Source organism: Phaenicophaeus curvirostris, unplaced genomic scaffold (assembly GCF_032191515.1).
Source record: "Phaenicophaeus curvirostris isolate KB17595 unplaced genomic scaffold, BPBGC_Pcur_1.0 scaffold_291, whole genome shotgun sequence".
Lineage (NCBI taxonomy): Eukaryota > Metazoa > Chordata > Aves > Cuculiformes > Cuculidae > Phaenicophaeus > Phaenicophaeus curvirostris.
The window spans coordinates 52501-79088 of record NW_027206903.1 but is presented as its reverse complement, the minus strand read 5'-3'; the positions used below and the strand labels follow the sequence as shown (position 1 = coordinate 79088).

The following is a 26588-nucleotide window of genomic DNA, read 5'->3' as shown; positions in this document are numbered from 1 at the left end:
GTAGTCCTGATGTGTTAGCAAACAACGTGGCTGCGGTGCACTCTGGGAATTGTAGTCCTTAAGTAATAAAGGAAATTGGCCTTGGTGCACGCTGGGATTTGTAGTCCCGGAGAGGGTCGCTGCGCGCAGGGCACGCCGGGAGTCGTAGTCCTGCCATAGGGGACAACGGGGCGGGGCCGCGGGGTACGCTGGGAGTTGTAGTCCCGGAAGGGCCGTGGGCGCGGGGCACGCCGGGAGTTGTAGTCGCCGCCACCGCCTCCAGGCCCGGGGCTCCCGGTCCCGAAATCGCAGGTTTTGGACCCAAATCCCGGTGCCCCCCCCACCCCCACCCCCCCGCCATGACGCTTTTTCACTTCGGAAACTGCTTCGCTCTCGCCTATTTCCCCTATTTCATCACCTACAAGTGCAGCGGCCTGTGAGCGGGGGCACTGGGAGCGCTGGGAGGGACTGGGAGCACTGGGAGGGACTGGGAGGGGACTGGGGGCACTGGAGGGGGACTGGGAGGGGGACTGGGAGCGCTGGGAGGGGGACTGGGGGCACTGGGAGCGCTGGGAGGGGGACTGGGGGCACTGGGAGGGGGACTGGGAGCACTGGGAGCGCTGGGAGGGGGACTGGGAGCGCTGGGAGGGGGACTGGGGGTGCTGGGAGGGGGACTGGGAGGGACTGGGAGTGACAGGGAGGGGGACTGGGAGCATTGGGAGGGGGACTGGGGGCACTGGGAGGGGGACTGGGAGCATTGGGAGGGGGACTGGGGGCACTGGGAGGGGGACTGGGAGCACTGGGAGCGCTGGGAGGGGGACTGGGAGGGACTGGGAGTGACTGGGAGGGGCACTGGGAGGGGGACTGGGAGGGACTGGGAGGGGGACTGGGGGTGCTGGGAGGGGGACTGGGAGGGACTGGGAGGGGGACTGGGAGCACTGGGAGCACTGGGAGAGGGACTGGGAGGGACGGAGTGACTGGGAGGGGCACTGGGAGCACTGGGAGGGGGACTGGGAGCGCTGGGAGGGGGACTGGGGGTGCTGGGAGGGGGACTGGGAGGGACTGGGAGGGACTGGGAGGGGGACTGGGGGCACTGGGAGGGGGACTGGGGGCACTGGGGGCACTGGGAGGGGGACTGGGAGCGCTGGGAGGGGGACTGGGGGCACTGGGAGGGGGACTGGGAGGGGGACTCGGAGCACTGGGAGCACTGGGAGGGGGACTGGGAGGGACTGGGAGTGACAGGGAGGGGGACTGGGAGGGGGACTGGGAGGGACTGGGAGGGGGACTGGGGGTGCTGGGAGGGGGACTCGGAGCACTGGGAGCACTGGGAGGGGGACTGGGGGCACTGGGAGCACTGGGAGGGGGACTGGGAGGGGGACTGGGAGCACTGGGAGGGGGACTGGGAGCACTGGGAGGGGGACTGGGAGCACTGGGAGCGCTGGGAGGGGGACTGGGAGCGCTGGGAGGGGGACTGGGAGCACTGGGAGGGGGACTGGGGGCACTGGGAGGGGGACTGGGAGCACTGGGAGCACTGGGAGGGGGACTGGGAGCGCTGGGAGGGGGACTGGGGGCACTGGGAGGGGGACTGGGAGGGACGGAGTGACTGGGAGGGGCACTGGGAGCACTGGGAGGGGGACTGGGGGCACTGGGAGGGGGACTGGGGGCGCTGGGAGGGGGACTGGGGGCACTGGGAGGGGGACTGGGAGCGCTGGGAGGGGGACTGGGAGCACTGGGAGGGGGACTGGGAGCACTGGGAGCGCTGGGAGGGGGACTGGGAGCGCTGGGAGGGGGACTGGGGGCACTGGGAGGGGGACTGGGGGCACTGGGAGGGGGACTGGGAGCGCTGGGAGGGGGACTGGGAGCGCTGGGAGGGGGACTGGGGGCACTGGGAGGGGGACTGGGGGCACTGGGAGCACTGGGAGCACTGGGAGGGGGACTGGGAGTGCTGGGAGGGGGACTGGGAGGGACTGGGAGTGCTGGGAGGGGCACTGGGAGCACTGGGAGGGGGACTGGGTGATACTGGGGGTGCCAGGGAGCTCTGGGGCTGGTTACCGGTTTATACTGGTTTATACTGGTTTATACTGGTTTTAGGTCAGAGTACAGCGCCTTCTGGCGCTGCGTGCAGGCCGGAGCCACCTACGTACTGGTGCAACTGGGAAAGGTGCTGGGAGGCACTGGGAGGGAACTGGGAGGGACTGGGAGGGACTGGGAGGGGACTGGGAGGGACTGGGAGGGGACTGGGAGGGCACTGGGAGGGACTGGGATGAACTGGGAGGGACTGGGATGAACTGGGAGGGACTGGGATGAACTGGGAGGGGGCTTGGGAGGCACTGGGGGGGGACTGGGAGGCACTGGGAGGACTGGGATGAACTGGGAGTTACTGGGAAGGGCGTAGGGGGGACTGGGAGGCACTGGGAGGGGCGGGGGGTGGCACTGGTTTGGACTGGGAGTTACTGGTTTATACTTGGCTCTCCCCCAGATGCTGTTCCTGGCCACCTTCTTCCCGACGTGGGAGGGGCCCTCGGGGGGGTACGACCTGGTGGGGGTGAGTGGGGGAACTGGGAGCACTGGGAGGGACTGGGAGGGACTGGGAGCGCTGGTGGGACTGGTTTATACTGGTGTGAACTGGTCTATACTGGTGTGAACTGGTGCCCCCCCCCCCAAGTGTCCCTATGGGTGACAGTGGATGTGGTGGATCTGGGGGGCACTGGGAGGGACTGGGAGGCACTGGGAGGGACTGGGAGCACTGGGAGGGACTGGGAGCACTGGTGGGGACTGGTTTATACTGGTCTGTACTGGTCTGAACTGGTGTGAACTGGTGCCCCCCCCCCAAGTGTCCCTTTGGGTGGCAGTGAATGTGGTGGATCTGGGGGGCACTGGGAGGGACTGGGAGCACTGGGGGGGACTGGGAGGGACTGGGGGGCACTGGGACTGGTTCATACTGGTTTATAGTGGTTTGTACTGGTTCATACTGGTTTATAGTGGTTTGTACTGGTTTCCAGGAGTTCCTGCGAGCGACGGTGGACGTGGCTGACCTGGGGGGGCTGCGGGTAGCCCTGGGCCGGGGGGGGGGCCGGGGGGAGCTGAGGATCCTGGTGGCCGCGCTCGGCTGGGCCAGCGCCGAGCTCCTCACCTCCAGGTACCCCTATAGGGTCTATAGGGGCTCTATAGGGGCTCTATAGGGGCTCTATGGGGTCTCTGTGGGGTCTCTATATGTCTCTATGGGGTCTCTGTGGGGTCTCTGTGGGGTCTCTATGGGGTCTCTGTGGGGTCTCTGTGGGGTCTCTATGGGGTCTCTGTGGGGTCTCTGTGGGGTCTCTGTGGGCTCTATGGGGTCTATGGGGTCTCTATGGGGTCTCTATGGGGTCCCTATGGGTCCCTGTGGGGTCTCTGTGGGGTCTCTGTGGGGTCTCTATGGGGTCTCTGTGGGGTCCCTATGGGTCCCTGTGGAGTCTCTGTGGGGTCTCTATGGGGTCTCTGTGGGGTCTCTATGGGGTCTCTGTGGGGTCTCTGTGGGGTCTCTGTGGGGTCTCTGTGGGGTCTCTATGGGGTCTCTATGGGTCTCTATGGGGTCTCTGTGGGGTCCCTATGGGTCCCTGTGGAGTCTCTGTGGGGTCTCTATGGGGTCTCTGTGGGGTCTCTATGGGGTCTCTGTGGGGTCTCTGTGGGGTCTCTGTGGGGTCTCTGTGGGGTCTCTATGGGGTCTCTATGGGTCTCTATGGGGTCTCTGTGGGGTCCCTATGGGTCCCTGTGGAGTCTCTGTGGGGTCTCTGTGGGGTCTCTGTGGGGTCTCTGTGGGGTCTCTGTGGGGTCTCTATGGGGTCTCTATGGGTCTCTATGGGTCTCTATGGGGTCTCTATGGGGTCTCTGTGGGTCTTTGTGGGGTCTCTATGGGGTCTCTATGGGGTCTCTGTGGGGTCTCTATGGGGTCTCTATGGGGTCTCTATGGGGTCTCTATGGGGTCTCTGTGGGGTCTCCATGGGGTCTCTGTGGGGTCCCTATGGGTCCCTGTGGGGTCTCTGTGGGGTCTCTGTGGGGTCTCTGTGGGGTCTCTATGGGGTCTCTGTGGGGTCTCTATGGGGTCTCTATGGGGTCTGTAGGGTCCCCCATAGGGTCTGTAGGTGCCTATAGGATCTATAGGGTCCCCTAGGTGTGTTCCGCTGTGGGTCGGGGCGCGAGGCGTGGAGTTCGACTGGCGCCACCTGCAGATGGGGCTGGACTCCAACATCAGCCTGGTGCGAACTGGGAGCACTGGGAGGGACTGGGAGGGGACTGGGAGGGACTGGGAGGGGATTGGGGGGGACTGGGAGGGGACTGGGAGGGGACTGGGAGGGACTGGGAGGGACTGGGAGGGGACTGGGAGGGACTGGGAGGGACTGGGAGGGACTGGGGGGGGACTGGGAGGCACCGGGACGCACTGGGAGGCACCGGGACGCACTGGGATCACTGGTCTGAACTGGGATCACGGGTCCGAACTGGCATCACGAGTCTGAACTGGTGTGAACTGGTGTGAACTGGTGTCCCAGGCTCGTCACCTGGCGGCGGCCGCGCTGCTCTGGGCCTCGGGGCGCCACGACCTCCCCCCGCGGCTGCGGCTCCCGCTGGGGGGGCTGCTGGCCACCGCCGCCTACGAGGGCTTCCTCACCGGGTACTGGGAGCACTGGGAGCACTGGGAGCCACTGGGAGCCACTGGGAGCCACTGGGGGGGCCTCTGGGGGCCACTGGGAGGCACTGGGGGGGGACTGGGAGGCACTGGGAGGGGACTGGGAACTCTGGGGGGGACTGGGAGGTACTAGGAAGGCAACTGGGGGTCAACTGGGAGCACTGGGGGGGCACTGGGAGCTACTGGGAGGCACTGGGAGCCACTGGGAGCCACTGGGGGGGCCACTGGGAGCCACTGGGAGGCACTGGGAGCCACTGGGGGGGCCACTGGGAGGCACTGGGAGCCACTGGGAGGCACTGGGGGAGGACTGGGAACTCTGTGGGGGGACTGGGAGGTACTAGGAAGGCAACTGGGGGTCAACTGGGAGCACTGGGGGGGCACTGGGAGCTACTGGGAGGCAACTGGGAGCACTGGGAGGCACTGGGGGGGCCACTGGGGGGGCCACTGGGAGCACTGGGAGCCACTGGGAACCACTGGGAGCCACTGGGGGGGCCACTGGGGGCCACTGGGAGGCACTGGGGGGGGACTGGGAGGCACTGGGAGGGGACTGGGAACTCTGGGGGGGACTGGGAGGTACTAGGAAGGCAACTGGGGGTCAACTGGGAGCACTGGGGGGGCACTGGGAGCTACTGGGAGGCAACTGGGAGCACTGGGAGGGGACTGGGAGTTACTGGGAGGCAACTAGGAGGGACTGAGCAGGCAACTGGGAGCACTGGGGGGGACTGGGAGTGCTGGGGGGGGACTGGGAGGGTGACTGGAGGGACTGGGAGGGTGACTGGAGGGACTGGGAGGCAACTGGGAGCACTTGGAGGGGACTGGGAGGTACTGGGAGGCAACTAGGAGGGACTGAGCAGGCAACTGGGAGCACTGGGGGGGACTGGGAGCACTGGGGGGGACTGGGACTTGGAGGGACTGGGAGGGCGACTGGAGGCAACTGGGAGGGACTGGGAGAGTGACTGGAGGGACTGGGAGGGTGACTGGAGGGACTGGGAGGCACTGGGAGGCACTGGGAGGGGACTGGGAACTCTGGAGGGGACTGGGAGGTACTAGGAAGGCAACTGGGGGTCAACTGGGAGCACTGGGGGGGGACTGGGAGGGTGACTGGAGGGACTGGGAGGGACTGGGAGGCACTGGGAGGGACTGGGGGGGGACTGGGAACTCTGGAGGGGACTGGGAGGTACTAGGAAGGCAACTGGGGGTCAACTGGGAGCACTGGGGGGGCACTGGGAGCTACCGGGAGGCAACTGGGAGCACTGGGAGGGGACTGGGAGGGACTGGGAGGGCAACTGGGCTGGACTGGGAGGGGCTGGGGGGACTGGGAGGGGCCAGGGGGGCAACTGGGAGCACTGGGAGGGACTGGGAGGGACTGGGAGGGCAACTGGGCTGGACTGGGAGGGGCTGGGGGGACTGGGAGGGGCCAGGGGGGCAACTGGGAGCACTGGGGGGGACTGGGAGGGACTGGGAGGTAACTGGGATGGACTGGGAGGGGCCAGGGGGGCAACTGGGAGCCCTGGGAGGCAACTGGGAGCACTGGGGAGGGACTGGGAGGGCAACTGGGCTGGACTGGGAGGCAACTGGAGGGACTGGGAAGGACTGGGAGGGCAACTGGAGGGACTGGGAGGCTACTGGGAGGGACTGGGAAGGACTGGGAGGCAACTGGGAAGGACTGGGAGGCAACTGGGAAGGACTGGGAGGGGACTGGGAGGGACTGGGAGGTAACTGGGATGGACTGGGAGGGGCCAGGGGGGCAACTGGGAGCACTGGGAGGGACTGGGAGGCAACTGGAGGGACTGGGAGGCAACTGGGAGGGGCCAGAGGGGGATTTAGAAGCATCAATGAAAAGGGGGCGTGGCCTGAGGGGGAAAGCATCAATGAGAGGGGGCGTGGCCTGTGGGGATTTATCAATGGGAGGGGCGTGGCCTGTGGGGATTGATCAATGGGATGGGGCGTGGCCTGAGCTCCGAGGGGGCGTGTCCTGCTGAGGCCCCGCCCCCTTCCCCCCTCCTAGGTGGGCGAGCCAAGCGCTGGGGCTGGGGGCCTGGGGGGCCCTGGGGCTGCGGGCGCTGGGGGCGGCGGCGCTGGGGCTGGGGGCCCTGAGGCTGCTGGCCCCCCTCCTGCCCCCCCCGTGACCCCCCGAAACGCGGGGGGACCCCCCCTCAAAAAATAGGGGGGGCCCCTTAGGAAATAGGGGGGCCCCTCAAGAAAGAAGGAGAGAGCCTGGAAAGAAGACACCCCCCCCAAAAAAAAAAAAAAAAAGATGGGGTTCCCCCCCAAAAAAGATGAGGAAGACCCCAAAAAAGAAGGAACCAATCAAAAAGATGGGGATCCCCCCCCAAAAATATAAGGAAGAGCCAAAAAAGATGAGGAACACCCCAAAAAAGAAGGAACCAATCAAAAAGATGGGGATCCCCCCCATATAATATGAGGAAGACCCCAAAAAGATGGGGATCCCCCAAAAAAGATGAGGAAGACCCCAAAAAGATGAGGAAGACCTCCCAAAAAATATGAGGAAGACCCCAAAAATAAGGGGGTCCCCCCATATAATATGAGGAAGACCCCAAAAAGAAGGGGATCCCCCCGAAAAAGATGAGGAAGACCCCAAAAAGATGGGGAAGACCCCAAAAAGATGGGGATCCCCCCCAAATAATATGAGGAAGACCCCAAAAAGATGAGAAACACCCCAAAAAAGATGAGGAAGACCCCAAAAAAGAAGGGGATCCCCCCTAGAAGGAGGGAACCAACCAAAAAGAAGGGGATCCCCCCCAATAAAGAAGGGGATCCCCCCCCAAAAGATGTGGAACACCCCAAAAAAGATGAGGAAGACCCCAAAAATAAGGGGATCCCCCCCAAAATAGATGAGGAAGACCCCAAAAAGATGAGGAAGACCCCAAAAAAGAAGGGGATCCCCCCTAGAAGGAGGGAACCAACCAAAAAGAAGGGGATCCCCCCCAAAAAAGAAGGGGATCCCCCCCAAAAAGATGTGGAACACCCCAAAAAAGATGAGGAAGACCCCAAAAATAAGGGGATCCCCCCCAAAATAGATGAGGAATACCCCAAAAAAGATGAGGAAGACCCCAAAAATAAGGGGATCCCCCCCAAAATAATATGAGGAAGACCCCAAAAAAGAAGGGGATCCCCCCCTAGAAGGAGGAAACCAACCAAAAAGAAGGGGATCCCCCCCAAAAAAGATGAGGAAGACCCCAAAAAGATGGGGATCCCCCCCCAAAAAAGATGGGGACCCCCCCCAAAGAATAAAGGTGAACTCGGAGGCACCAGAAATTTATTGGAAATGGGGGTTCGGGGGGGAAAAAGGGGGTTTGGGGGGGGAAAAAGGGGGATTTGGGGGGGAAAAATGGGGGTTCAGGGGGGAAAAAGGGGGATTTGGGGGGGAAAAAGGGGGTTTGGGGGGGGAAAAATGGGGGTTCAGGGGGGAAAAAGGGGGATTTGGGGGGGAAAAGGGGGTTCGGGGGGGAAAAAGGGGGTTCAGGGGGGGGAAAAAGGGGGATTTGGGGGGGAAAAGGGGATTTGGGGGGAAAAGGGGGATTTGGGGGGGGAAAAGGGGGATTTGGGGGGGAAAAGGGGGATTGGGGGGAAAAAGGGGGATTCGGAGGGGAAAAATGGGGGTTCGGGGGGGAAAAAGGGGGATTTGGGGGGGGAAAAGGGGGATTTGGGGGGGAAAAGGGGGATTTGGAGGGGAAAAGGGGGTTTTGGGGGGGAAAAGGGGGGTTCGGGGGGGGAAAAGGGGGATTGGGGGGAAAAAGGGGGATTCGGAGGGGAAAAATGGGGGTTCGGGGGGGAAAAAGGGGGATTTGGGGGGGAAAAGGGGGATTTGGGGGGGAAAAGGGGGATTTGGAGGGGAAAAGGGGGTTTTGGGGGGGGAAAAGGGGGGTTCGGGGGGGGAAAAGGGGGATTGGGGGGAAAAAGGGGGATTCGGAGGGGAAAAATGGGGGTTCGGGGGGAAAAAGGGGGATTTGGGGGGGAAAAGGGGGATTTGGGGGGAAAGGGGGATTTGGAGGGGAAAAGGGGGTTTTGGGGGGGAAAAGGGGGGTTCGGGGGGGAAAAGGGCGGTTCAGGGGGTAAAAGGGTTTTGGGGTTCCCAGTTGGGGGTCAGTAGTAGAGCTCCCGGTCCCACCAGCCTGGAAGGAGAAGGTTGAGAGGTGAAGATTGGGGGGGGGGACACAAGTTTTTTTGGGTCCCCAAGGGGGGTTTTGGGGTCCCCAAGGGGGTTTTTGGGGTCTCCAAGGTGGTTTTTTTGGGGTCACTCACTTCCCGGGTGTCTGCGAACCCCGAGTTTTCGGATCTCGTCGTAGACGAGGATGAGGAGCCCGAAGGGCATCGGGACGAACACCACTGGAAGCTGGAGGAGAAGCAGGATGGGACCTGGAGGTCCTGGAGGGGGTCAGGATGGAGCCCAAGGGGTCCTGGGTGGGACTTGGAGGTCCTGGAGGGGACTTGGAGGTCCTGGATGGGGACTTGGAGGTCCTGGATGGAGTCAGGATGGAGCCCGAGGGGTCCTGGGGGGGACCTGGAGGTCCTGGAGGGGAGTTGGAGGTCCTGGATGGGGTCAGGATGGAGCCCAAGGGGTCCTGGGTGGGACCTGGAGGTCCTGGAGGGGGACTTGGAGGTCCTGGATGGGGTCAGGATGGAGCCCGAGGGGTCCTGGGTGGGACCTGGAGGTCCTGGAGGGGACTTGGAGGTCCTGGATGGGGTCAGGATGGAGCCTAAGGGGTCCTGGGTGGGACCTGGAGGTCCTGGAGGGGACTTGGAGGTCCTGGATGGGGTCAGGATGGAGCCCGAGGGGTCCTGGAGGGGACCTGGAGGTCCTGGAGGGGACTTGGAGGTCCTGGATGGGGTCAGGATGGAGCCTGAGGGGTCCTGGAGGGGACCTGGAGGTCCTGGAGGGGGACTTGGAGGTCCTGGATGGGGTCAGGATGGAGCCCGAGGGGTCCTGGAGGGGACCTGGAGGTCCTGGAGGGGACTTGGAGGTCCTGGATGGGGTCAGGATGGAGCCCAAGGGGTCCTGGGGGGGACTTGGAGGTCCTGGAGGGGACTTGGAGGTCCTGGAGGGGGACCTGGAGGTCCTGGATGGGGTCAGGATGGAGCCCAAGGGGTCCTGGATGGGACCTGGAGGTCCTGGAGGGGACTTGGAGGTCCTGGATGGGGTCAGGATGGAGCCCGAGGGGTCCTGGGTGGGACCTGGAGGTCCTGGATGGGGTCAGGATGGAGCCCGAGGGGTCCTGGGTGGGACCTGGAGGTCCTGGAGGGGACTTGGAGGTCCTGGAGGGGACTTGGAGGTCCTGGATGGGGTCAGGATGGAGCCCAAGGGGTCCTGGGGGGGACCTGGAGGTCCTGGAGGGGACCCAGGATCTGGATTGGATCCAGATTGGATCCGGATTTGGCCCTGGGATCCGGATTTGGCCCCGGGATCCCGTTTGGCCCCAGGATCCGCATTAAACCCCGGAACTGGATTAACCCCCAGGATCTGGATTCGAGGCAGGATCCCACTTGGCCCCAGGATCCAGATTAATCCCAGGATCCGGATTAAACCCCGGAACTGGATTAACCCCAGGATCTGGATTGGAGGCGGGATCCCGCTTGGCCCCAGGATCCGGATTAACCCCAGGATCCAGATTGGCCCCAGGATCCGGATTAAACCCAGGATCTGGATTAACCCCGAGGATCTGGATTAACCCCCAGGATCCAGATTGGCCCCAGGATCCCGCTTGGCCCCAGGATCCAGATTAACCCCAGGATCCAAATTAAACGCCGGAACTGGATTAACCCCCAGGATCTGGATTTGAGGCAGGATCCCACTTGGCCCCAGGATCCAGATTAACCCCAGGATCAGGATTGAACCCAGGAACTGGATTAACCCCCAGGATCTGGATTCAAAGCAGGATCCCGCTTGGCCCCAGGATCCTGTTTGGCCCCAGGATCTGGATTAACCCCAGGATCAGGATTAAACCCCGGAACTGGATTAACCCCCAGGCTCTGGATTGGAGGCGGGATCCCTCTTGGCCCCAGGGTCCAGATTAACCCCAGGATCCGGATTGAACCCAGGAACTGGATTAACCCCAGGAACAGGATTCGAAGCAGGATTCCACTTGGCTCCAGGATCCTGTTTGGCCCCAGGATCTGGATTAAACCCCGGAACTGGATTAACCCCCAGGATCCGGATTAAGCCCAGGATCCAGATTAACCCCAGGATCCGGATTAAACCCAGGAACTGGATTAACCCCCAGGATCTGGATTAACCCCAGGATCCAGATTGGCTCCAGGATCCCGCTTGGCCCCAGGATCCGGATTAACCCCAGGATCCAGATTAAACCCAGGAACTGGATTAACCCCCAGGAACTGGATTCGAAGCAGGATCCCACTTGGCTCCAGGATCCCGTTTGGCCCCAGGATCCGGATTAAACCCCGGAACTGGATTAACCCCCAGGCTCCGGATTGGAGGCGGGATCCCGCTTGGCCCCAGGATCCCGTTTGGCCCCAGGATCCGGATTAAATCCCGGAACTGGATTAACCCCCAGGCTCCGGATTGGAGGCGGGATCCCTCTTGGCCCCAGGGTCCGGATTGACTCCGGATCGCCTCCGGATGGGCTCCGGACTGACCGGATGGGCATGAAGTTGAAGACGTTGGGCATCCCGGGGCAGTAGCAGAGGAAGCAGCCGATGGACACCTGGAAGACGATGGCCACCACCAGGATGTGGTTCCTGCGGGGACAAGGGGACCAGAGTGGCTGGAGGGGACCCACAGGGGACCCATAGGACCCATAGGGGACCCATAGAACTCATAGGACCCATAGGGGACCCATAGGACTCACAGGACCCATAGGGGACCCATAGGACCCATAGAACCCATAGGGGACCCATAGAACCCATAGAACTCATAGGGGACCCATAGGACCCATAGAACCCATTGAAGTCATAGGGGACCCATAGGACCCATAGGGGACCCATAGAACCCATAGAACTCATAGGGGACCCATAGAACCCATAGGGGACTCATAGGACTCATAGGGGACCCATAGAACTCATAGGACCCATAGGGGACCCATAGAACTCATAGGACCCATAGGAGACCCATAGGACCCATAGAACCCATAGGGGACCCATAGAACTCATAGGACCCATAGGGGACCCATAGGGGACCCATAGGACCCATAGAACCCATAGGGGACCCATAGAACCCATAGGGGACTCATAGGACTCATAGGGGACCCATAGAACTCATAGGACCCATAGGGGACCCATAGAACTCATAGGACCCATAGGGGACCCATAGAACTCATAGGACCCATAGGAGACCCATAGAACTCATAGGACCCATAGGGGACCCATAGGACCCATAGAACCCATAGGGGACCCATAGAACCCATAGGGGACTCATAGGACTCATAGGGGACCCATAGAACTCATAGGACCCATAGGGGACCCATAGGACTCATAGAACCCATAGGGGACCCACAGCACCCATAGGGGACTCATAGGACTCATAGGGGACCCATAGGACCCATAGAACCCATAGGGGACCCATAGGACCCATAGAACCCATTGAAGTCATAGGGGACCCATAGAACCCATAGGGGACCCATAGGACCCATAGAACCCATAGGGGACCCATAGAACCCATGGGGGACTCATAGGACTCATAGGGGACCCATAGGACCCATAGGAGACCCATAGGACCCATAGAACTCATAGGAGACCCATAGAACCCATAGGAGACCCATAGGACCCATAGAACTCATAGGGGACCCATAGAACCCATAGGGGACTCATAGGACTCATAGGGGACCCATAGGACCCATAGGAGACCCATAGGACCCATAGAACTCATAGGGGACCCATAGGACCCATAGAACCCATTGAAGTCATAGGGGACCCATAGAACCCATAGGGGACCCATAGGACCCATAGAACCCATAGGGGACCCATAGAACCCATGGGGGACTCATAGGACCCCTAGAACTCATAGGGGACCCATAGGACCCATAGGGGACTCATAGAACGCATAGGGGACCCAGAGGACCCATAGGAGACCCATAGGACCCATAGGACTCATAGGGGACCCATAGAACTCATAGGGGACCCATAGGACCCATAGGGGACTCATAGAACTCATAGGGGACCCCGAGGACCCATAGGAGACGCATAGGACCCATAGAACTCATAGGGGACCCATAGAACTCATAGGGGACCCATAGAACTCATAGGACCCATAGGGGACCCATAGGACCCATAGAACTCATAGGGGACCCATAGGACCCATAGAACCCATTGAAGTCATAGGGGACCCATAGAACCCATAGGGGACTCATAGAACCCATGCGGGACCCATAGAACCCATAGGGGACCCATAGCACCCATAGGAGACCCATTGGACCCATAGGGGACCCATAGAACCCATAGGACCCATATGGGACCCATAGGACTCATAGGGGACCCATAGGACCCATAGGGGACCCATAGAACCCATAGGGGATGCATAGAACCCATAGGGGACCCATAGAACCCATGAGGGACCTATAGAACCCATGAAGGGACCCATAGGATCCACAGGGGACCCATAGCACCTACAGAACCCATGGGGGACCCACAGCACCTATAGAACCCATAGGGGACCCACAGAACCCATAGGGGACCCATAGAACCCATAGGGGACCCATAGCACCTATAGAACCCATGGGGGACCCATAGGACCCATAAGGGACCTTGGAAGAGGCCCCATGGTCCTCGTAGACCCCATAGGTGCCACCACAACCCCTATGGACCCTACAGACCCCGAGAAACCAGAAGAAGCTCCACGACCTTGGTTGACTCCATAGGTTCCACCCCATCTCCTAGAGCCTCCATAGGTCCCCTAGGTCCTCCAGAGCCCCGGAGAAGCCCCGTAGGTCCTGCAGACCCCCCTTCCCTATGGATTCCATAGGTACCTGAAGAGGCCCTGCTGGAAGAGGGAGAGGCGGCGGGTCTTGCGGATGAGGACATCGGCGATCTGGCACATCTCGATGCTGATGAAGAAGACCGTGTAGCACGTGTATTGCTGGTAGCGCCGCTGCTCGAAGGTCTGCGGGGGCAGGAGAAGGTGGAGAAGATCCATAGGGACCTCCCGGGGACCTATAGGGACCTCCCGAGGATCTATAGGGACGTTCTGAGGGTCTAGAAGGAGCTTGGAGGACCTTCTAGGGGGTTTCTACTCACACGGTTGCTGCGCAAAGGGCTACGGGGTGGGACCCGGGGGCAGGAGAAGGTGGAGAAGATCCATAGGGACCTCCCGGGGACCTTCTGAAGATCTATAGGGACCTCCTGAGGATCTATAGGGACTTTCTGAGGGTCTAGAAGGAGCTTGGAGGACCTTCTAGAAGGTTTCTACTCACACGTTTGCTGCCTGTAGGTCTACGGGGTGGGACCCGGGGGCAGGAGAAGGTGGAGAAGATCCATAGGGACCTCTCAGGGACCTTCTGAAGATCTATAGGGACCTCCTGAGGACCTATAGGGACGTTCTGAGGGTCTAGAAGGAGCTTGGAGGACCTTCTAGGGGGTTTCTACTCATACATTTGCTGCTCAAAGGTCTACGGGGTGGGACCCGGGGGCAGGAGAAGGTGGAGAAGATCCATAGGGACCTCCCGGGGACCTATAGGGACCTCCTGAGGATCTATAGGGACGTTCTGAGGGTCTAGAAGGAGCTTGGAGGACCTTCTAGGGGGTTTCTACTCACACGGTTGCTGCTCAAAGGGCTACGGGGTGGGACCCGGGGGCAGGAGAAGGTGGAGAAGATCCATAGGGACCTCTCAGGGACCTTCTGAAGATCTATAGGGACCTCCTGAGGACCTATAGGGACTTTCTGAGGGTCTAGAAGGAGCTTGGAGGACCTTCTAGGGGGTTTCTATTCACACATTTGCTGCTCAAAGGTCTACGGGGTGGGACCCGGGGGCAGGAGAAGGTGGAGAAGATCCATAGGGACCTCCCGGGGACCTATAGGGACCTCCCGCGGATCTATAGGGACGTTCTGAGGGTCTAGAAGGAGCTTGGAGGACCTTCTAGGGGGTTTCTACTCACACGGTTGCTGCGCAAAGGTCTACGGGGTGGGATCCAGGGGCAGGAGAAGGTGGAGAAGATTCATAGAGACCTCCCAGGGACCTTCTGAAGATCTATAGGGACCTCCCAAGGATCTATAGGGACCTCCCGCAGATCTATAGGGACTTTCTGAGGGTCTAGAAGGAGCTTGGAGGACCTTCTAGGGGGTTTCTACTCACACGGTTGCTGCGCAAAGGGCTACGGGGTGGGACCCGGGGGCAGGAGAAGGTGGAGAAGATCCATAGGGACCTCCCAGGGACCTTCTGAAGATCTATAGGGACCTCCCGCAGATCTATAGGGACTTTCTGAGGGTCTAGAAGGAGCTTGGAGGACCTTCTAGGGGGTTTCTACTCACACGTTTGCTGCCTGTAGGTCTACGGGGTGGGACCCGGGGGCAGGAGAAGGTGGAGAAGATCCATAGGGACCTCCTGGGGACCTCCCGTGGACCTTCTGAAGATCTATAGGGACTTTCTGAGGGTCTAGAAGGAGCTTGGAGGACCTTCTAGAAGGTTTCTACTCACACGTTTGCTGCCTGTAGGTCTACGGGGTGGGACCCGGGGGCAGGAGAAGGTGGAGAAGATCCATAGGGACCTTCTGAAGATCTATAGGGACCGCCCGAGGACCTATAGGGACTTTCTGAGGGTCTAGAAGGAGCTTGGAGGACCTTCTAGGAGGTTTCTACTCACATGTTTGCTGCTCAAAGGTCTACGGGGTGGGACCCGGGGGCAGGAGAAGGTGGAGAAGATCCATAGGGACCTCTCAGGGACCTTCTGAAGATCTATAGGGACCTCCTGAGGATCTATAGGGACTTTCTCAGGGTCTAGAAGGAGCTTGGAGGACCTTCTAGAAGGTTTCTACTCACACGTTTGCTGCTCAAAGGGCTACGGGGTGGGACCCGGGGGCAGGAGAAGGTGGAGAAGATCCATAGGGACCTCCCAGGGTCCTCTAGGGACCTTCTGAAGATCTATAGGGACTTTCTGAGGGTCTAGAAGGAGCTTGGAGGACCTTCTAGGAGGTTCTACTCACCCACTGCTGCCCGTAGCTGTCCTGGAGCTCCTGCTCGTGGGTGTCCTCCCAGCGGGGCCGGAGGCCCAAGCAGAGAAGAGGCCACCAGCCCTCCTGGGCCATCGCCACGAAGTAGTCGGTGAAGCCGGCGAAGGATTGGATGGCGCCTACGGAGAAGAAGACGTCGAGGAAGGTCTCCAAGACCTCCTGGAGCAAGATCCTCAAGAACCCATAGAAACGATCCTCAAGATCTCAAGGATCAAGGTCTCCAGGATCTCAAGGACCGAGGTTTCCAAGATCTCATGGACCGAGGTCTCCAAGATCTCATGGAAAAGGTCTCCAAGATCTCAAGGACCGAGGTCTCCAAGATCTCATGGACCGAGGTCTCCAAGATCTCATGGAAAAGGTCTCCAAGATCTCAAGGACCGAGGTCTCCGAGGTCTCCAATGTCTCAAGGACCGAGGTCTCCAAGATCTCATGGAAAAAGTCTCCAAGATCTCATGGAAAAAGTCTCCAAGATCTCATGGACCGAGGTCTCCAAGATCTCATGGAAAAGGTCTCCAAGGTCTCAAGGACCGAGGTCTCCAAGATCTCAAGGACCGAGGGCTCCAAGATCTCATGGATCAAGGTCTCCAAGATCTCATGGACCGAGGTCTCCAAGATCTCAAGGACCGAGGTCTCCAAGATCTCAAGGACCGAGGTCTCCAAGATCTCATGGACTGAGGTCTCCAAGATCTCATGGACCGAGGTCTCCAAGATCCCATGGATCAAGATCTCCAAGATCCCATGGACCAAGGTCTCCAAGATCTCAAGGACCGAGGTCTCCAAGATCTCATGGATCAAGATCTCCAAGATCTCATGGACCGAGGTCTCCAAGATCCCATGGACCGAGGTCTCCAAGATCTCAAGGACCAAGGTCTCCAAGATCTCATGGATCAAGATCTCCAAGATCCCACGGACCGAGGTCTCCAAGATCCCATGGACCGAGGTCTCCAAGATCCCATGGACCGAGGTCTCCAAGATCTCAAGGACCGAGGTCTCCAAGATCTCATGGATCAAGGTCTCCAAGATCTCATGGACCGAGGTCTCCAAGATCTCAAGGACCGAGGTCTCCAAGATCTCATGGACTGAGGTCTCCAAGATCTCATGGAAAAGGTCTCCAAGATCCCATGGATCAAGATCTCCAAGATCCCATGGACCAAGGTCTCCAAGATCTCAAGGACCGAGGTCTCCAAGATCTCATGGATCAAGATCTCCAAGATCTCATGGACCGAGGGCTCCAAGATCTCATGGACCGAGGTCTCCAAGATCCCATGGACCGAGGTCTCCAAGATCTCAAGGACCGAGGTCTCCAAGATCTCAAGGACCGAGGTCTCCAAGATCTCATGGAAAAGGTCTCCAAGATCTCAAGGACCGAGGTCTCCAAGATCTCATGGACCAAGGTCTCCAAGATCTCGAGGACCAAGGTCTCCAAGATCTCTAGGATCGAGATCTCCAAGATCTCACAGACCGAGGTCTCCAAGATCTCAAGGACCAAGGTCTCCAGGAAGGTCCTCACCGATCTGGAAGTAGGAGTAGGCGGCCAGGGGCTCGTTGACCAGGCGGTCCCGCCGTGGGTTCCGAGGTTTGAGGTGCATGATGTCGCTCTCGGCCCTCTCGTAGGCCAAGGAGACCGAGGGGAACTGTGGGGAGAAGGGTCTGGGGTGAAGAACCTCAAGATCTTTGTGAGGAACCTCAATATCTCCATGAGGAACCTCAGTATCTTCATAGAACCTCAGTATCTCCATGAGGAACCGCAACATCTCCATGAAGAACCTCAATATCTCCATGAGGAACCTCAATATCTGCATGAAGAACCTCAATATCTCCATGAAGAACCTCAATATCTCCATGAGAAACCTCAAAATCTTCCTAGAACCTCAATATCTCCATGAGGAACCTCAAAATCTCCATGAAGAACCTCAATATCTCAATGAGAAACCTCAATATCTAGATGAGGAACCTCAATATCTCCATGAGGAACCTCAATATCTTCATAGAACCTCAATATCTCCATAAGGAACCTCAATATCTCCATGAAGAACCTCAAGATCTTCATACAACCTCAATATATCCATGAGGAACCTCAATATCTTCATAGAACCTCAGTATCTACATGAGGAACATCAATATCTCCATGAAGAACCTCAATATCTCCATGAAGAACCTCAATATCTCCATGAGGTACCTCAATATCTCCATGAAGAACCTCAATATCTTCATAGAACCTCAAAATCTCCATGAAGAACCTCAATATCGTCATAGAACCTCAATATCTCCATGAGGAACCTCAACATCTCCATGAAGAACCTCAATATCTCCATGAAGAACCTCAATATCTTCATAGAACCTCAAAATCTCCATGAAGAACCTCAATATCGTCATAGAACCTCAATATCTCCATGAGGAACCTCAACATCTCCATGAAGAACCTCAATATCTCCATGAAGAACCTCAATATCTTCATAGAACCTCAAAATCTCCATGAAGAACCTCAATATCGTCATAGAACCTCAATATCTCCATGAGGAACCTCAACATCTCCATGAAGAACCTCAATATCTCCATGAAGAACCTCAATATCTTCATAGAACCTCAAAATCTCCATGAAGAACCTCAATATCGTCATAGAACCTCAATATCTCCATGAGGAACCTCAACATCTCCATGAAGAACCTCAATATCTCCATGAAGAACCTCAATATCTTCATAGAACCTCAAAATCTCCATGAAGAACCTCAATATCGTCATAGAACCTCAATATCTCCATGAGGAACCTCAACATCTCCATGAAGAACCTCAATATCTCCATGAAGAACCTCAATATCTCCATGAAGAACCTCAATATCTTCATAGAACCTCAATATCTCCATGAAGAACCCCAAAATCTCCATGAGGAACCTCAATATCTCCATGAGGAACCTCAAAATCTCCATGAGGAACCTCAATGTTTTCATAGAACCTCAATATCTCCATGAAGAACCTCAGTATCTTCATACAACCTCAACATCTCCATGAGGAACCTTAATATCTTCATAGAACCTCAATATCTCCATGAGGAACCTCAGTATCTTCATGGAACCTCAATATCTCCATGAGGAACCTCAATATCTCCATGAGAAACCTCAACATCTCCATGAAGAACTTCAATATCTTCATAGAACCTCAATATCTCCATAAGGAACCTCAATATCTCCTTGAAGAACCTCAATATCTTCATGAGGAACCTCAATATCTACATGAGGAACCTCAATGTCTTCCTAGAACCTCAATATCTCCATGAGGAACCTCAACATCTCCATGAAGAACCTCAATATCTACATGAACAACCTCAATATCTCCATGAGGAACGTCAGTATCTTCATGGAACCTCAGTATCTTCATAGAACCTCAGTATCTCCATGAGGAACCGCAACATCTCCATGAAGAACCTCAAAATCTCCATGAAGAACCTCAATATCATCATAGAACCTCAATATCTCCATGAGGAACCTCAAAATCTCCTTGAAGAACCCCAACATCTCCATGAGGAACCTCAATATCTACATGAGGAACCTTAGTATCTTCATAGAACCTCAACATCTCCATGAGGAACCTCAAAATCTCCATGAAGAACCCCAACATCTCCATGAAGAACCTCAATATCTCCATGAAGAACCTCAAAATCTCCATGAAGAACCTCAGTATCTTCATACAACCTCAAGATCTCCATGAGGAACCTCAATGTCTTCATAGAACCTCAATATCTCCATGAAGAACCTCAATATCTCCATGAGGAACCTCAACATCTCCATGAAGAACCTCAATATCTCCATGAAGAACCTCAAAATCTCCATGAAGAACCTCAGTATCTTCATACAACCTCAAGATCTCCATGAGGAACCTCAATGTCTTCATAGAACCTCAATATCTCCATGAAGAACCTCAATATCTCCATGAAGCACCTCAACATCTCCACCAAGAACCTCCTGAGCTCCCTGGGTGAGGCCCCTCGAGGTTCCGTGGAGCCACCTGGCTTCCCCGGGTGAGGAACCCGAAGCTTTCGAGAAGCCCTGGAGAAGGTGGCGAGGGACTCACGATGTCGGTGCAGAGCTCGATGAAGAGGATGGTGATGCAGCCCAGGGGCAGGGGGACGCTGGCCGTGATGTAGATCAAGTAGGGGGTCAACTCGGGGATGTTCTTGGTCAAGGTGTACGCGATGGACTTCTTGAGGTTATCGAAGATCAAGCGCCCTGGAGAAGGAGAAGACAACATCACCAGGAGCTCCAGGAGGCCTCGAGGACACCCGCTCGGGGTCTTCTCCTCCCACCTTGCTCCACGCCGGTGACGATGGAGGCGAAGTTGTCGTCCAGGAGGATCATGTCGGCGGCGTTCTTGGCGGCGTCCGAGCCGGCGATGCCCATGGCCACCCCGATGTCGGCCTTCTTCAGCGCCGGGGAGTCGTTGACCCCGTCGCCCGTCACCGCCACGATGGAGCCCTGAGGGGGGAGGGGGGGAGGAGATGCGAGAGGGACCTCAAAATCTCCATGAGGAACCTCAATATCTTCATAGAACCTCAATATCTACAGGAGGAACCTCAAAATCTTCATTGAACCTCAATATCGCCATGAGGAACCTCAAGATCTCCATGAGGAACCTCAAAATCTCCATGAGGAACCTCAAGATCTTCATAGAACCTCAAAATCTACGTGAGGAACCTCAATATCTCCATGAGGAACCTCCAGATCTTCATAGAACCAAAATATCTCCATGAGGAACCTCAAAATCTCCTTGAGGAACCTCAATATCTCCACGAGGAACCTCAATATCTTCACGAGGAAGCTCAAAATCTCCATGAGGAACCTCAAAATCTCCATGAAGAACCTCAATATCTATATGAGGAACCTCAAAACCTACACGAGGAACCTCAAAATCTCCATCAAGAAGGTCAAAATCTTCCTAGAACCTCAATATCTACATGAGGAACCTCAATATCTTCAAGAGGAACCTCAAAATCTTCATCAAGAAGGTAAAAATCTTCATAGAACCTGAATATCTCCATGAGGAACCTCAATATCTACACAAGGAGCCTCAAAATCTCCATCAAGGAGGTCAAAATCTTCATAGAACCTCAATATCTACATGAGAAACCTCAATATCTCCATGAGGAACCTCAATATCTACATGAAGAACCTCAAAATCATCACAGAATCTCAATATCTATATGAAGAACTTCAATATCTCCATGAGGAACCTCAATATCTCCACGAGGAACCTCAGGATCTCCATGAAGAACCTCAATATCTACATGAAGAACCTCAAAATCGTCATAGAACCTCAATATCTATATGAGGAACCTCAATATCTTCAAGAGGAACCTCAAAATCTCCATCAAGAAGGTCAAAATCTTCATAGAGCCTGAATATCTACAAGAAGAACCTCAATATCTACATGAAGAAGCTCAAAATCTACATGAGGAATCTCAAAATCTCCATGGGGAACCTCAACATCTTCATAGAACCTCAAAGTCTCCATCAAGAACCTCAATAACTCAATCAAGAAGGTCAAAATCTTAATAGAACCTGAATATCTACATGAGGAACCTCAATATCTACATGAGGAACCTCAGAATCTCCATCAAGAACCTCAATATCTCAATCAAGAAGGTCAAAATCTTCATAGAACCTCAATATCTTCATGAGAAACCTCAATATCTACATGAAGAACCTCAAAATCTACGTGAGGAACCTCAAAATCTCCATCAAGAAGGTCAAAATCTTCCTAGAACCTCAATATCTCCGTGAGGAACCTCAATATCTCCATGAGGAACCTCAAAATCTACAGGAGGAACCTCAAAATCTTCATGAGGAACCTCAAAACCTCCATCAAGAAGGTCAAAATCTTCCTAGAACCTCAATATCTCCATGAGGAACCTCAAAATCTCCATGAGGAACCTCAAAAACTTCATAGAACCTCAATATCTCCATGAGGAACCTCAATATCTATATGAGGAACCTCAACATATACATGAGGAACTTCAAAATCTTCATAGAACCTCGAAGTCTGCATCAAGAACCTCAAAGTCTCCATCAAGAAGGTCAAAATCTTCATAGAACCTCAATATCTCCATGAGAAACCTCAATATCTTCATGAGGAACCACAAAATCTCCATGAAGAACCTCAATATCTACATGAGGAACCGCAAAATCTTCCTAGAACCTCAATATCTCCATGAGGAACCTCAAGATCTCCACGAGGAACCTCAAAATCTACATGAGGAACCTCAAAATCTCCATCAAGAAGGTCAAAATCTTCCTAGAACCTCAATAAATCCATGAGGAACCTCAACATCTTCATGAGGAACCTCAAAATCTTCCTAGAACCTCAATATCTCCATGAGGAACCTCAATATCTCCATGAGGAACCTCAAAATCACATAGAATCTCAATATCTATATGAAGAACTTCAGTATGTACCTGAGGAACCTCAAGATCTCCATGAGGAACCTCAATATCTACATGAGGAGCCTCAAAATCTCCATCAAGAAGGTCAAAATCTTCCTAGAACCTCAATATCTCCATGAGGAACCTCAATATCTACACAAAGAGCCTCAAAATCTCCATCAAGGAGGTCAAAATCTTCATAGAACCTCAATATCTACATGAGAAATCTCAATATCTCCATGAAGAACCTCAATATCTCCATGAGGAACCTAAAAATCTCCATGAGGAAGCTCACTATCTGCATGAGGAACCACAAAATCTACATGAAGAACCTCAATATCTACATGAGGAACCTCAAGATCTACATGAGGAACCTCAATATCTTCATGAGGAACCTCAAAATCTCCATGAGGAACCTCAAAGTCTTCATAGAACCTCAACATCTCCATGAGGAACCTCAATATCTACGTGAAGAACCTCAAAATCATCATAGAATCTCAGTATCTATATGAAGAACTTCAACATCTACCTGAGGAACCTCAATATCTACATGAGGAACCTCAAAATCTACATGAGAAACCTCAATATCTACATGAGGAACCTCAATATCTACATGAGGAACCTCAAAATCTTCCTAGAAACTCAATATCTCCATGAGGAACCTAAAAATCTCCATGAGGAACCTCATAATCTCCATGAGGAACCACAAAATCTCCATGAAGAACCTCAATATCTCCATGAGGAACCTCAAAATCTCCATGAGGAACCTCAAAATCTACACAAGGAACCTCAAAATCTTCATCAAGAAGGTCAAAATCTTCATAGAACCTCAATATCTTCAGGAGGAACCTCAATATCTACATGAGGAACCTCAAAATCTTCCTAGAAACTCAATATCTCCATGAGGAACCTAAAAATCTCCATGAGGAACCTCATAATCTCCATGAGGAACCACAAAATCTCCATGAAGAACCTCAATATCTACATGAGGAACCTCAAAATCTTCATAGAACCTCAATATCTCCATGAGGAACCTCAAAATCTACACAAGGAACCTCAAAATCTCCATCAAGAAGGTCAAAATCTTCCTAGAACCTCAATATGTCCATGAGAAACCTCAAGATCTACATGAGGAACCTCAAGATCTTCATAGAACCTCAATATCTCCATGAGGAACCTCAATATCTTCATGAGGAACCTCAATATCTACATGAGGAACCTCAGGATCTACATGAGGAACCTCAATATCTCCATGAAGAGCCTCAAAATCATCATAGAACCTCAATAACTCCATGAGGAACCTCAAAATCTCCATGAGGAACCTCAATATCTCCATGAGGAACCTCAAAATCTCCATGAAGAACCTCAACATCTCCATGAAGAACCTCAAAATCTCCATGAGGAACCTCAAGATGTCCCTGCGGAACCCCCGTGACTCACCAGGCGCTGGCAGCTCTCCACGATCACCAACTTCTGCTGGGGGGAGGTCCTGGCGAAGACCATCTCCGGGTGGGCTCGGAGAAGACCTTCCAGAGCTTCCGGGGTGAGGGACGCCAGCTCCGAGCCCGTCACCACGCGAGCTCGGGCCTGTCTGGGAGGAGAAGACACAGGGGGGGACCTGAGGAACCTTCTGGAACCTCCATGGAAACCGTGGATCCTTCTAGGACCTTGGATCCTCCTAGAACCTTGGATCCTCCTGGAACCTTGGATCCTTCTAGAACCTTGGATCCTCCTAGAACCTTGGATCCTCCTAGAACCTTGGATCCTTCTAGAACCTTGGATCCTCCTAGAACCTTGGATCCTCCTGGAACCTTGGATCCTCCTAGAACCTTGGATCCTCCTGGAACCTTGGATCCTTCTAGAACCTTGGATCCTCCTAGAACCTTGGATCCTCCTGGAACCTTGGATCCTTCTAGAACCTTGGATCCTCCTAGAACCTTGGATCCTTCTAGAACCTTGGATCCTCCTAGAACCTTGGATCCTTCTAGAACCTTGGATCCTCCTAGAACCTTGGATCCTTCTAGAACCTTGGATCCTCCTGGAACCTTGGATCCTCCTGGAACCTTGGATCCTTCTAGAACCTTGGATCCTTCTAGAACCTTGGATCCTCCTGGAACCTTGGATCCTCCTGGAACCTTGGATCCTTCTAGAACCTTGGATCCTTCTGGAACCTTGGATCCTTCTAGAACCTTGGATCCTTCTAGAACCTTGGATCCTCCTGGAACCTTGGATCCTTCTAGAACCTTGGATCCTCCTGGAACCTTGGATCCTCCTGGAACCTTGGATCCTTCTAGAACCTTGGATCCTCCTGGAACCTTGGATCCTCCTGGAACCTTGGATCCTTCTAGAACCTGGGATCCTTCTAGAACCTTGGATCCTTCTAGAACCTTGGATCCTCCTGGAACCTTGGATCCTTCTAGAACCTTGAATCCTCCTAGAACCTTGGATCCTCCTAGAACCTTGGATCCTTCTAGAACCTTGGATCCTCCTGGAACCTTGGATCCTTCTAGAACCTTGGATCCTTCTAGAACCTTGGATCCTCCTGGAACCTTGGATCCTCCTGGAACCTTGGATCCTTCTAGAACCTTGGATCCTCCTAGAACCTTGGATCCTTCTAGAACCTTGGATCCTCCTGGAACCTTGGATCCTCCTGGAACCTTGGATCCTCCTGGAACCTTGGATCCTTCTGGAACCTTGGATCCTCCTAGAACCTTGGATCCTTCTAGAACCTTGGATCCTCCTGGAACCTTGGATCCTTCTAGAACCTTGGATCCTCCTAGAACCTTGGATCCTTCTAGAACCTTGGATCCTCCTGGAACCTTGGATCCTCCTGGAACCTTGGATCCTCCTGGAACCTTGGATCCTTCTAGAACCTTGGATCCTCCTGGAACCTTGGATCCTTCTGGAACCTTGGATCCTCCTAGAACCTTGGATCCTCCTAGAACCTTGGATCCTTCTAGAACCTTGGATCCTCCTGGAACCTTGGATCCTTCTAGAACCTTGGATCCTCCTAGAACCTGGGATCCTTCTAGAACGTTGGATCCTCCTGGAACCTTGGATCCTTCTGGAACCTTGGATCCTTCTAGAACCTTGGATCCTCCTGGAACCTTGGATCCTCCTAGAACCTTGGATCCTTCTAGAACCTTGGATCCTCCTGGAACCTCGGATCCTCCTGGAACCTTGGATCCTTCTAGAACCTTGGATCCTCCTGGAACCTTGGATCCTTCTAGAACCTTGGATCCTTCTAGAACCTTGGATCCTCCTGGAACCTTGGATCCTTCTAGAACCTTGGATCCTCCTGGAACCTTGGATCCTTCTAGAACCTTGGATCCTCCTGGAACCTTGGATCCTCCTGGAACCTTGGGTCCTCCTGGAACCTTGGATCCTCCTAGAACCTTGGATCCTCCTAGAACCTTGGATCCTCCTAGAACCTTGGATCCTTCTAGAACCTTGGATCCTTCTAGAACCTTGGATCCTCCTGGAACCTTGGATCCTCCTGGAACCTTGGATCCTTCTAGAACCTTGGATCCTCCTAGAACCTCGGATCCTCCTGGAACCTTGGATCCTCCTAGAACCTTGGATCCTTCTAGAACCTTGGATCCTCCTGGAACCTTGGATCCTTCTAGAACCTTGGATCCTTCTAGAACCTTGGATCCTCCTGGAACCTTGGATCCTTCTAGAACCTTGGATCCTTCTAGAACCTTGGATCCTTCTAGAACCTTGGATCCTCCTGGAACCTTGGATCCTTCTAGAACCTTGGATCCTCCTGGAACCTTGGATCCTCCTGGAACCTTGGATCCTTCTAGAACCTTGGATCCTTCTGGAACCTTGGATCCTCCTGGAACCTTGGATCCTTCTAGAACCTTGGATCCTTCTAGAACCTTGGATCCTTCTAGAACCTTGGATCCTCCTGGAACCTTGGATCCTTCTAGAACCTTGGATCCTTCTAGAACCTTGGATCCTCCTGGAACCTTGGATCCATCTAGAACCTTGGATCCTTCTAGAACCTTGGATCCTTCTGGAACCTTGGATCCTTCTAGAACCTTGGATCCTTCTAGAACCTTGGATCCTCCTGGAACCTTGGATCCTTCTAGAACCTCGGATCCTCCTGGAACCTTGGATCCTTCTAGAACCTTGGATCCTTCTAGAACCTTGGATCCTCCTGGAACCTTGGATCCATCTAGAACCTTGGATCCTTCTAGAACCTTGGATCCTTCTGGAACCTTGGATCCTTCTAGAACCTTGGATCCTTCTAGAACCTTGGATCCTCCTGGAACCTTGGATCCTTCTAGAACCTCGGATCCTCCTGGAACCTTGGATCCTTCTAGAACCTTGGATCCTCCTGGAACCTTGGATCCTCCTGGAACCTTGGATCCTTCTAGAACCTTGGATCCTCC

General features: G+C 55.0%; 2 protein-coding genes across 2 annotated transcripts in view; one reads left to right on the top strand and one right to left on the bottom strand.

The window, feature by feature from the left end:
- Positions 1-226: 226 nt before the first annotated feature.
- Positions 227-7921, top strand: TMEM147 (transmembrane protein 147). The gene is made up of 7 exons (XM_069882697.1): positions 227-415; positions 2071-2140; positions 2459-2524; positions 2982-3118; positions 4130-4214; positions 4506-4627; positions 6651-7921. Exons 1-7 carry the CDS (start codon positions 339-341, stop codon positions 6769-6771), a joined length of 678 nt encoding a protein of 225 aa, XP_069738798.1. The 5' UTR covers positions 227-338; the 3' UTR covers positions 6772-7921.
- Positions 7922-8714: 793 nt separating this feature from the next.
- Positions 8715-26588, bottom strand: part of ATP4A (ATPase H+/K+ transporting subunit alpha) — a 38703-nt gene continuing 20829 nt past the window's right edge. The window contains 10 exon segments of the mRNA XM_069882692.1: positions 8715-8778; positions 8909-8989; positions 8992-8999; positions 11258-11359; positions 13582-13715; positions 15752-15897; positions 17289-17412; positions 19847-20001; positions 20079-20247; positions 23632-23782. Of these exon segments, the coding sequence (XP_069738793.1) occupies positions 8750-8778; positions 8909-8989; positions 8992-8999; positions 11258-11359; positions 13582-13715; positions 15752-15897; positions 17289-17412; positions 19847-20001; positions 20079-20247; positions 23632-23782 (1099 nt within the window). The 3' untranslated portion in view covers positions 8715-8749.

Excerpts from the sequence above, each read along its gene's own strand:
- TMEM147 (XM_069882697.1), top strand. The coding sequence starts at position 339 with ATGACGCTTTTTCACTTCGGAAACTGCTTCGCTCTCGCCTATTTCCCC. Across the intron at positions 2,525-2,981 it reads GGGGGTACGACCTGGTGGGG|GAGTTCCTGCGAGCGACGGT; the intron begins GTGAGTGGGGGA and ends ACTGGTTTCCAG. Across the intron at positions 3,119-4,129 it reads GCCGAGCTCCTCACCTCCAG|GTGTGTTCCGCTGTGGGTCG; the intron begins GTACCCCTATAG and ends AGGGTCCCCTAG.